At 41.3% G+C, this 12283-nt stretch overlaps 2 protein-coding genes across 3 annotated transcripts in view; one reads left to right on the top strand and one right to left on the bottom strand.

Annotated features, from left to right (window-relative positions):
* LOC310866117 (uncharacterized protein) overlaps nucleotides 1-12283 on the bottom strand; it is a 266238-nt gene that overhangs the window by 199636 nt on the left and 54319 nt on the right. The window lies entirely within an intron of this gene.
* LOC310865581 (cytochrome c) lies at nucleotides 2575-6692 on the top strand. 2 transcript variants are annotated; one of them, XM_083774751.1, is made up of 3 exons: nucleotides 2575-2705; nucleotides 4576-4750; nucleotides 5553-6692. In XM_083774751.1, exons 1-3 carry the CDS (start codon nucleotides 2577-2579, stop codon nucleotides 5696-5698), a joined length of 450 nt encoding a protein of 149 aa, XP_083630877.1. In that variant the 5' UTR covers nucleotides 2575-2576; the 3' UTR covers nucleotides 5699-6692. The 2 variants fall into 2 exon arrangements, with proteins under 2 accessions (XP_083630877.1, XP_083630878.1); XM_083774752.1 differs by having other exon boundaries at nucleotides 2682-2822.

The following is a 12283-nucleotide window of genomic DNA, read 5'->3' as shown; positions in this document are numbered from 1 at the left end:
ACTGTTCAGGCCTTGTTCAGTAGTCTCTAGTATATAGGTCGGTGGAAGCTGTTCAGCAATCTGATGATCTTGCCCTTGAGAATGAGAGTGTCACTGTCACCATGTAATATTAATGTAATATCTGTCATATGATGCCGGCTGTACCTTATCACGTCGTCATGCAGAAGCTTGTGATTCACATAACATGAGACAGAGAGCAAATGCACAAAATTGACAGCAGCAGATATTCTCTTGGACGATCATGTGTTTTTGTTATAGTATGGTGTTAACAGAGGTATCTGTTCTTCATCAAGCCATTTTCGTAGGCTGTATTAACATTCATTATTGTGTTGGAACCTTTTAACTTTATGGTTGGAACAGAAAGAAACATTGATAGAGAATGACAATTTGCCTAACTAACCCTTTACCCATAAAAACCCTTCAAACACCAACGTACCATCAAGATCTTTATACTAAATTTGAAATACGGAGCAAGGTTTTGTGTTGTAATTTTTGAATGAAATGGGCCAGTCAACTTAATTTTACATACTTTATGTCACATGAATGGCAGGCCTGAGGAGAAAGTATATCTGCATGAACTCAATTCTGTAACAGTCAAAGTCACCAGCCAGCAGACATGTCTCTCTCAGCCTTTCTCTCTCTCTCTCTCATTTGTGAAAGTAAAATATATTTTACAGCAACAGGCTGACCGTCTATTATTTCAAGGACATAGATACATGTGAGGACAGTTGTCAGAAAAGATATTCAGGTTTGGCATTTACAGGTTAGATTTAGGAGTTGGGGTTGGAGTTTTGCCTGATTTATGTTGCATGAGGGGTTGTGTACCGATGTTGGTGCACAACACCGATGCTCAGCTGAGTAGACTGCAGTGTTAATAGGTTTAAGTTCAGCTGAGAATGAGGGTGTCTATCCCCTTTTCAATGTGCTAGACTGCTGGGAGATGCATGAGGTGGAGCGCAACACCTACCTACTGTATCAGCTCCAAATACTGTAGCCTACTTAATGCATAAGTAACCCATACCCAAGCTGTACTACTCTGAGTTGGAGGTTCCCGGGATCAGACCTATATGGATCAGACCCACCTTTTCAAACTGGCTTTCCCTACATACCCCCCCCCCCCCCACACACACACACACACACACCCCCTTCTTGTTTGTCCCTATTTTGATTTTGATTTCTAGTTTTTAACCTTTTAAACCTTTTTAAATAGTTTTAATAGTTTTCTAATAAATATGTCTGAACTTCTTTCTGTAAAGCGACTTTGGGTACCCAGAAAAGCGCTATATAAATCGTATATATTATTATTATTATTATTATAGACCCAGGACCTTAAGGTCGCCGGCCTGGACCAAAGGTGAGTGGTAAGAATCTTAGACGTTTATTGCGACCGAAGGTCGCAGTAAACGGAATCGCGCATTTCCCGTCAGTTTGTGTTGGTCGGGCACGTGACGTCACGTGACATCAGGGATGGAGCACGTGACATCACGTGACATCATCAGGGATGGAGATCCCTGATGTCATCAATATTAAGCCCATATATGGAGATCACTGATGTCATCAATATTGGCCAGCAACTCTACATCTGACCTCAAACCCTTAGATCTCCATAAATGGGGCTGACCTGTTCTGACATTTCATATGTTATATACCTGTCCATTCAAACTCTAGACGGGCCTGCCCCAAAGTAGTGCAGCCCGGCAGCCGGCGAAAACTACAGTTCTCAACAGGCCCGAAAATTAAGATCTTACACCCCATTCCAAAGCACCAGCACTCGCCTATAGCATGTCTGCTGTCACCCAGGCGGATATGTTGACCTGACCTCCTCCCATTCTAAAGTGCCAGGGCTCACACAGGAGTCTGCGGTCACCCAGGCGGATGTGTGCATGAAGGGCGAGGTCACTTCTCAACCTCAGGCTGGTATTTTAAGTGTGTGTGTGTGTGTGTGTGTGTGTGTGTGTGTGTGTGTGTGTGTGTGTGTGTGTGTGTGTGTGTGTGTGTGTGTGTGTGTGTGTGTGTGTGTGTGTGCGCGTGCTGCGCATGACAGGGTCCCCTGTCAGTCCGCAAACCGCTAGACCTACCAGGTTGGCCACTGAACTATAGGCCTATACATCCACTATTTACCCCCCACCTTTTAAAACAATTAACTTTTTCATTTTTATGTATCAAAGTAAAATATTGACATTAAATTATAATGGAGACTTCGATGTGTCCTAAAGTAAAACTGACGTGGCTATAAATCTCCTTACATGGCCAGATAGCAGCAGGTGCTTTTCTACAATAGAAGCTGAGGAATGCCGCGGCGTGTTCGGAACCTATGCTCGTTCCCTTCGCGGGATCCTTCTCTTGTTGCTTCCTCAATTCTGAGAGGCCAACGGCAAAAATAAATGTCTAATGATGTTTTAATATTCTGTTTTTGTTCCTGCACTCACATACTTTATCTTTATCCCCAAATGTACTCCTGGAAAACATGAACAGGGTGGTGAGGAAAGGTTGTGTGTACGATAATGGAACCAGGCCGCGGGTGGACCACGCAGGGATGTGGAGGAAATAGACGACACGCGGCACGTGATTGGTTGATGACGCTAAAAGCCGGGGCCTCTCTAAGTACAGTGAGTGACCTTCTTTACGTCCGCTATAACGGAGCAGCAGCACAGTCAGGATACCTACACACTTATTATCACTGTACAAATACTTCTCACCAAGAGGTAAGATTGTGTTACTATCACTGTAGCTTTACCTCTGCAAGATTACCTGTGGGATTGAAAGCGATTCACATGTCAAATTCTTAAAAGACAAACATCAAGAGACAAGACTGTAACAAGGTTGGTTGGGTCTACTCTTGGGGATGCATCATGCTTGCTGACTGAATGAGCTATATTGTAGCAAGCTATTTTAACTGGTCCTTTGGAGAAATACCAAGCTTGTTTCCTTTGCCTAAACATGTTATGTGCCTTGTGGTTGATACATTTGACTTTTATTTATTTATGGTTTGAAAGTAGCTATGCTAATCCACCCCTAGATATGAACGTGGATGATTCATGTATAACGGTGCCCCATTATCACCTGTCAGTGTCACCTAGCCCTAAAACAACTAGTTTCCTTCTCATGTGTCCTTGGTGGACAATCATAGTCTGATCCTCGATAAAACACTGTTTAAACAGTTCCTGCTGAATGCACTGCTTATGGAAACGTGCATGGTACATGATCTGATACTGCAGCAGATCCATGACTGTTACCATAACATCTCCATGTGTTGAAATTGTATACTGTTGCTATACGGTTTATAGCCTGGCTGTTAATCACCATTGCAATCGGTAATAGGCCTACGTCACTTTCTTTCGGTATAGACAGTCACATACCGTAGACGTTATAAGGATGGATGACATTAACCGTAACGTTGAGCATCATTATTACATCAGATTACATGATACAGCAACAGCATATAGGCCTAGTTTTTGTAACTGGCTTGCTGGCTGTTTGACAGAGTAGTATGTGGCAGCTTTCCATCCTCTGTAATGTGAACCACGCAGGCTGCCTCTGAGCCTCTCTCTCTCTCTCTGCTGTTGGGCTGTTTGACATTGATGTATACGGTAGTGTTAGCGGCTAAATTACCGTTAATTCATGCTATAGGGGGGCCGGGAGGCTATAGTTGCGTTACTTGTCGTTGCAGCCCGCAGCAGGGCGGACTGTGCTGCAGCTCCCGGTTGTTTTCTCGGGTGTCGGTCACTGTCGGAGGGAGGAATCTGAACGGTGACGGTTGACCTGACCTGAAATGCCTTCAGCGTATAGCATGACGTATACCCACTTCGTCGTAGACGTAGACTGTGTAGACACGAGGCGGAGTCTCATTTGTCATATATCACATGCCATAAAGCCATGGAAGGGACAAGTCAGTCACATGCTGCTGCCTGCTGCTGCATAGCCTACATACATAGTTTATTGAATACATGTGCGACTGACTGAGGTGTTGTTAAATAGTTAGTGTTGGCTACGTGTGTTAATTGTGTGAACTGTGTGGAGTTCTTGGTTACCTCAAACGACCTTCACAAGCAATATGGTGCGGGCCGGCCGGCGTCGTGAGGATTTGGAGGAAAGGTCCTCTGTTTTTCGGCAGTGATCGTTACCTTAAATGACCTTCATAAAATGGCGCCCAAATATAGTTCTGTATGCTGCTAACCTATGTATACTGTAATATTGCCACACTTAGTAGCCTAATAATAGACATTATGATTCATTTTCATGCCAAAACTCTTTTAGAAAGAGAGGCTTTTTTGGAAATAATCTTAAATTGTAGGCTACCCGTGACAAAGTGTAAAGCTTTCTCATCACCACCACCATGTCATTAAGGCCTGGAGAGCACTGTGCTGAGCTACCTGCACCAGCACACATCACACTTTAATAACTTTAATCATAATAATAATAATTATTATAATTAATATATATTTCTTTGTTGTATTATTATTATATTATCATCATTATTATTATATAAAAAACAAAGTGCTTTGTAACACTATACTGTAAATTGTATCAATGTGTGTGCTCCTATAACCTCTTTCTTTCTGATGTGCTCTACAGCTGAGTATGGGAGACGTTGCAAAAGGAAAGAAAGCTTTTGTCCAGAAGTGTGCTCAGTGCCACACTATTGAGGACGGAGGAAAGCACAAGGTTGGCCCCAACCTTTGGGGTCTCTTTGGGCGCAAGACTGGGCAGGCAGAGGGCTACTCATACACAGATGCCAACAAGAGTAAAGGTCAGTCTTTGGTTGGGGGAAAGAAATGTCTTTAATAGAGATTTTTATTATTATTTATTTTTTTATCCTTTATTTACCCAGGGTAGTAGCTGAGCACAAGTGCTCATTTTCAGCAACGCCCTGCACATAGAAACACACACACACACAGAAAAACCTGGGAGCTGACCAGTACTGACCAGCACAACCACAGTCTTATACTGTTGGCCACTAAGCAGCTCCAGGGGGAGCAGTTGGGGGTTCAGTGCCTTGCTCAAGGGCACTTCAGCAGTGTTGGGTGAGTGATGACAATCACTTCCCCACCCAGACTTTTCCTGCCCGTCCGGGGAATCGAACCGGCAACATTTCGGCAACAAGGGTGTTCCTCTAACCCGTAGGCCACCGCTGCCCCTATAAAATGATGTTATTCATGAATGAACCAGAAAGTATGGTTCAACCATACTTTCTAGTTGGAGTGGCTGATAAAAAAAAATGTCAGTGTTAAAAAATTACAATGGAGAAGAAAGGGAATTTCCCCTTTATAAACTTTATTGCATTGGCAATGACAATGTTTCAACCCAAACGGGTCTTCTTCAGGTCTGATACAAACAGGCAATAGATAGAGGACAGAGTCTGACAGCTGTTGTAGTAATCAACCACTTCCACACACACCCACCTGATCTAAAGGCTCAGGCTGTGCTGCATCTTCCGACTCTTTCCCCAGATCTGCAAGAACTCAGCTGGGTTGTGCGACAAAGCATACACAGTAGCCTACATTTTAATTCGCCTTTACATTTTTACATTTCCCTCCTTGTTGGTTTGCCAGGAATTGTGTGGAACGAAGGCACATTGAATGAGTACCTGGAGAACCCAAAGAAGTACATTCCTGGAACCAAGATGATCTTTGCTGGCATCAAAAAGAAAGGAGAACGTACCGACTTGGTTGCATACCTCAAATCAGCATCATCATAAGAAGAAAAACGAATTCTAGAAAATATTTATTTGAATTTTAATGTGTTTATAGCATTTGATGAACTATAGTTTATGTTTACTCACTTGTATAAAATATTACTTGATACATAATCTAATACTTCCTCTTTCAGTGAAAGTGATTCATTGTACAAGTGACAAAACATAAATTACGGTACACTAGTTATATCTTCTGTAACTTGACTTCATAAGAAAACATTTCATCACATTTACTGTATGCCGACTATGATAGGTTTCTTGACCTGTCGCTCATTATGTTTCCATGACAACATGCAATCTAATACATGTTTGCTTGCAGAGCCAATCACGAACAACTTTATTTAAAAATGTATACATTAACTCAGTCCTAATGTAATAAATGTAAAATAACTGCGATACAGGTTTGGTTATCTTGAATTTGTTTATGGTTAACTGATGTTAAGCTGTCGCTGGCAACATTTGTGGACCTTGAACAGAACATGGTACAGAATCTGACGACTGCTGTGTGTATCGAGAATCTAATCATTTGTCACTTTAAAAATATGATATAAAGATGTTCTAAGGGTGACATGTTGCTGCCCTCTCCAAAGGGCCAACAGTAGTGTTATAAACACTACTAATGCCAGCAATAACACTGCTGTACTGAGTAGCCCAACATTGTAAATGTCAAGCTGAAATAGAATCACTGCAATGGCTATGGCACCAGTGTGGCTGTTAACACTGCAAAAGCAAACTGATCTATGGTACCATCCAGTGAAGGAAGATGTATTTACCTGGTTTCACAGGCCTGAAAGAGGACTGATTGTAACACATTTTACTGTAAAAAAAAAAAAAAGGGAAAAAAAGATTGAGGTTGTAAAGTATTTTTGTCGGGACTGCTTGCTGTCAAACAAGCAGAAATTTGCACTCAATGATGATGACAACATGGTAGCTATGTTCTGTCGTTATGGTCTGGATGAATGAAAGATGAATAAAGAACACAAATGAAATGTAAAAATGGTCATTTGTCCTTTCTATGAGATACATACATCACTGCCACAACACAACTAATAATGTACAGTCCTCAGTGTTCACTTCATTTCACTCTGAGAGTTTACAAATGTAGCCAAATAGATAGACCCGTAAAGTTATGGGGCCATTTGCTTACTTTTGTACATTCTGAGTTATAATAATAATAATTTTGTCCCCTTATGGTTGTAGGGGTATTTGTCACTACATTTGCAGATAAAGGAAATTTGTCCTGTGCATTTACCTTTAATAATTAACACTGAGGATTTTAGTGGGTGTATAATTGTTCTTCATATTTATGGCTGCTATATCAGTTAATAATATTAGATCAAAATTTGTCTTCTGCTTTCTCTCTATTCCCAAGATATAGAATACAGATCTGTTCAGACTTCTTTCAAATGCTGTGGTGGAAGGTCATCTGAGGCTAGATTAGGGCTATTGTTCCTCACTGACTGTGATAACATCACACCTTGGTGTGATATCACATGACCACCACCGTCATGTGATACTGTCACAAACATAAATGTATGGGTGTGTATGAGGTCATACATGAAGAAACTTTTTGAAATCTGAGATACATAATAAATTAGTAGACCATAACAGGTTAAGCTGGCTCTACATGAATGGATACAGCTCAGCCGAGTGTAAAGTCTGATTCACTGGTCTGATGTGTATTTAGTCATTTCATAGTTTTATCTAATAATAATAATAAGTAATTCTGTGATAGTTCATCTGTTGGTATAACGGCCATTCCACCTATTTATTCTTTTTACAATTTAATGTTTTCTTACACAAATCTTCAGGTATCAAAATTGTATTTATGTGAACTCATGTAACTTAAAATGTTGGGTTATTCTACATCCCTGCTGAGAACGACGCTGATCCAGTGAGGAATTATGTATTGCATAATGCCACTACAACTCAAGTCTTTCTAGGAAGAGATATTGAGTCAGCCGGGTGACTTTGACAGCGCTCTCCTTTTCCATTTGTTGACAGTAGATAGCTGACTGACTGGTCCACATGAGTCCTCAGATAACCCCTCTTCTGTTGTGAGATAGTAGTTCTGCTATCTTTGGCACACAACACTGCTATATGAGTATAAATTAAGCTTTAACAAGGAAGCAGGTGGACATAAAAAACACGTTTGTCTAATATTTCTATTAAAATGACCAGGGCAGGAAATGACCCTGAAACTGCCCACTTTGTTTTGCATGCCATTTCCTTTATTCATGTCCTTGTATACAGTCCATTTCCTTGTTCCTTGCTGCCTATCATGTGATAGGTCATGAATTTGAGACCTATCAATTTAGTTTTGTTTTGTTTGTATGTTTTTGCTATTTTTTGTCCAATCTGTAACTTACTGGTTAAACATTATTTAAATGCTTGTATGCCAAAAATCATAATAAACAGATGTTTACAAAAATAATAATAATAATAGAGAAAATACATCATAAATAAATACTGAAACCAGATATAATCATTAAGGAAGTTTATGCATGCACTGTGTGTACTATATAAACTCTTAATTTCCATTTCCAGCCATTCAGCCCCAAAATAATTTGGCGAACCCCCCGCCAAAAGGGGGGGGGGGGGGGGGTTAAAAGGAGAGAATATAGTTTAAACCAAGCCAGCACGTGCTGAATGCAAATGTATGACAGTGGCCAAGTGACCCATCATTACACTCACAAATCCAGCAATGAAATGAGGGTACAGCTGAGATATTATTAGAACTGACTTGGACACCACTCAGTTACAGGCTTGAGTTATAACCAACAGGTGTGGATAGACATGCAGCCAGTGAGTTTAAGAGAGGGACACAGACACAGAAACGCCTATATGTTAGCATAACTTCTCACATAGAGGTCACAAGTGTCACAGCTGTCAGTAAAATGCTGTTTGTCTAGACAGGACAGGCCACAAATCCATCAACCTACAAACAAGACTTTGATGAAAGGTGATTTAATTGGTTTCAGACACAATATAGTGAAACATCCCTACAGTAAATGAGCCAGATGTGATGATCTGTGAAAAACATGGCCACGTCTAACAGGCTCCCATACAATTAAACATTGTAAGTTGCTCACAATAAATTGTGAAAGGGACATTTGGAAGAGTGGTTTGACCAGAGTCATCAAGTGGACAAAAAATGTACAAATCCATCAGGATGGCAGCAGGTAAAGCATGCGTAGGCTATGCTCATAAAACACATACATCCCTCGTTACATAATAGTTAGGAAACTATAGTTCAAAGTCTAGTATTCCCAAGCAAATGCAAATGCTGTCACCAAACATGCAAATGAAATGAAGAAATAACAGTACTTTGTATTGAAAGCATGCAGTCTTAGTGGCTTTTATGTCAATTCATTTTGTTGAATTAATAATGCTCCACATGACGACAAGAGTGTGTGTGTGTGTGTGTGTGTGTGTGTGTGTGTGTGTGTGTGTGTGTGTGTGTGTGTGTGTGTGTGTGTGTGTGTGTGTGTGTGTGTGTGTGTGTGTGTGTGTGTGTGTGTGTGTGTGTGTGTGCGCGCGTGTGCGTGTCATCATCACCTTTATTTATACTTGGAAAGCCCTCAACTGTATTTTTTCAATGTAGCCGAGGTTACAATTCACAAATACAGTCAAAACAATACATCAACACAACATTATAAATCAGGATAAATTACAAAGAAACTTAAATGCATAACAACCAATAAAATAAATCAATTGAAGCAGGAGCAATCACGGTGAAAAATGTTCTGGAGCATTCCTGTGTGTGTGTGTGTGTGTGTGTGTGTGTGTGTGTGCGTGCGTGCGTGCGTGCGTGCGTGCGTGCGTGCGTGCGTGCGTGCGTGCGCATGTGTGTGTGTGTGTGTGTGTGTGTGTGTGTGTGTGTGTGTGTGTGTGTGTGTGTGTGTGTGAGAGTGTGTGTGTGTGTCTAACCAGTCCAGTGTGTGTGCCGTAAGAATCTGTGCTTATTGTAACAACAACAGAATGGGGGTGGTATGCGGGTGTGTAAATGTATGTGTGGTGCATGCATGCCTGCACTTAGGTGGTTTGATGTGTGCAGGTATGTTGGTGGCATGAATGTATATAATACAGGAAACATGGGTGTTGGTGGAGGCGGCAGTGGGAAAAACTGATTTGCAACATGGTGTGGAAAAAGGGGAAACTGCTGTCTGTATTGTTGACAGTGCTGTTGCTGGTTCACTGAAAGATGTTGCTGTTGTTCTTGATATTGATGCTGTTGTGTGTGGCTGTCTTCCCTCTCTTGCCTGGTTCCATTCCTTTCGCCCACCTCCTTATCTTCCTCTTTTTTTGTCAGATGTCTGCAGACAGAAAAGGGCACGTTATAGAATGTGATATCTTTGTGTTGGCTAGACAACACCTGTAGCTGGAGCGTTGATGTGGCACGCAAGGGTTGGGGTAGGAAAGAGGAGAGGGAAGAGGGCCAGGAAAGTGACTTAAGAAGTGGGGCTCTTCGCCTTGGCTCGATCCTCTCTGGGTTCTCTTGTCTCGCCATATTCTCTTTCATCTCCTCTGAGCTTCCCTGCTGTGTCACACTGTGGCTCCGTGGTTGCTCCTCTGACCCCATTCCATCTTCGCACTGAGAAATGACTCCGGTGGCAGTTCCAGATCCAGATGTCCAATCCTCTCCAGCTCCTGCTGATGATACTGAGCCGGAATCAGAACTGGAGTCTGGATCATCAGAGTCCCAGTCAAACTCTGGTCCAGAGTTTTCACTACTGGTGCTGGAATCATGGTTGGCCTCAACACGGCCTCTCTGGTTATAGCAAGCAGCGCAGCGAGACAGACCCAGGAAGTCAGGACTTGATCTAGACTGGAACAAGACAGAAATATTGTTCACTTGACTCTCAGCCAGTTAGGATAGTCATCCAATTAGCTAATCAGTCAGTCAGCTACAGCAGTGAAGGTTGTCAAACATTTTCATGTCAAGGACCCCCACATTTATATGACGGCCCATGTATGTTTTTTTTGTTTTTGTTTTTAGATACATTACAATTCACATTCTGTTTACATTTTGATGTAAACATAGCTATTGAATAAAGACAGTCGTACATTTGGACCTGTATGGTAAAACCATGCATTGTATGTTGTATGCATGTATTGTATGTTGCTCTGGATATCAGCAAGATCAATGGTTCTCAATGTGGGGTCCAGGGACTCCCAGGGGTCCTTGAGGGTGTTCCAGGGGGTCTCTAGTAGGGGTGTCAAAATATATCAATTCGAATTAGAATTCCCGTTATGAACGATTCAAAATCGATTCATTCCAAAAATCGACATGGTGTTTGTGATATGAAGTTACTGTAGTATAGTCACTTCAGTTGGCTGGAGTAGATTGTGATGAAATCCTATGTATTGAATCGAGAATCATTTTGAATAGAGAATTGTTTTGAATCTGGAATAAAAATGCTTTTTGGATTGAGAATGGAGTTGAATCGAATCGTGACCCCAAGAATCGGAATCAAATCGAATCGTGGGACACCCAAAGATTCACAGCCCTAGTCGCTAGCATAATGTTAAAAAAAAGAAAAATAAGGTACAATATTTTACATTTGGGGTCCTTGACATGAAAAGGTTTGAGAACCACTGAGGTGTAACCTTGTTGTTTTTGGATACATCTGTAGAACTGTTCCCAGTTAAATCAGTGGAGTCCGACTCCCACTGCAGACTTTGTCCCCCAGTACACAGGACTAGAAGGAAAACAAGACAGAGATCAAGAGAATGACAATTAAATAGAGACCAAAAAGAACATATGGATTCACAAAAGCCTACTTTGTTGCTGAATGTGTTTGGATATGATTGCAAATCAGGAATTTAATTGGAAAAACCTATGTTGACAATATTGTATATATTTTTGGTTGATAATATAGTATTTCCTTTTCATCTTGCAGTCAATGGCTACAATCATTGGTGAAAGGCAAAGGTAAGAGTGTCGGGTGAAGTAGCTTGATTTGAGATTATTGAGGTTGTAGGGGGTTAATTTTTCCAATAGGGGGCAGCAGTGTTCCAGTTTAGTTGTAATGGGAGAGACCAGACTGCTCTTCAAGTCTCACTCACATAGCTCACCATCTTTGCATTCTTCCATTGCATTCATCCCTCCTTTCACCAACACCCTGTTGAAGAGCAAGAGAGAGAATCTAAGTTTAGTATACCGGCTGTCAAAGACAGAAAGACAGACAAAACTGTCAAGTGAAAGAAGCGGCTTGGATGCTCATGCATTGAAGGAAGCATGAGGTCAGTTGCTCTCCCCAGGTTGGCAGAGGGAATGTAGCGCCTAGGATTACATTAGATAATTGCCTAGTTACTAGTCAACTAATCAACTAGTTCAGGGTTCCCCAATGGGCGTGGCCCGCGGAGCGCCCCCTTGTGGCCCCTGGAAGAATTCCAAAGGGATCCCAGATAGGCTATAAATGGCATTACATTTAACTACCTTTTATGTTATTTTATTTATTTATTATTTAATAATATTTGTACATTTAAAAACGGTGTACATTGGTGGCTACCGGTATAACAGCTGATCTTGAGACCTACAAAAACTGGATTTCTTTTTCTTTTCTTATCAACTAGTCAACTAGT

The sequence above is a fragment of the Protomyctophum parallelum genome (genome assembly GCF_964188405.1).
Source record: "Protomyctophum parallelum genome assembly, chromosome: 10".
In the NCBI taxonomy this organism is placed as follows: domain Eukaryota; kingdom Metazoa; phylum Chordata; class Actinopteri; order Myctophiformes; family Myctophidae; genus Protomyctophum; species Protomyctophum parallelum.
Note: the sequence above shows the minus strand (reverse complement) of the source record. Positions and strands in the feature narration are given on the sequence as shown.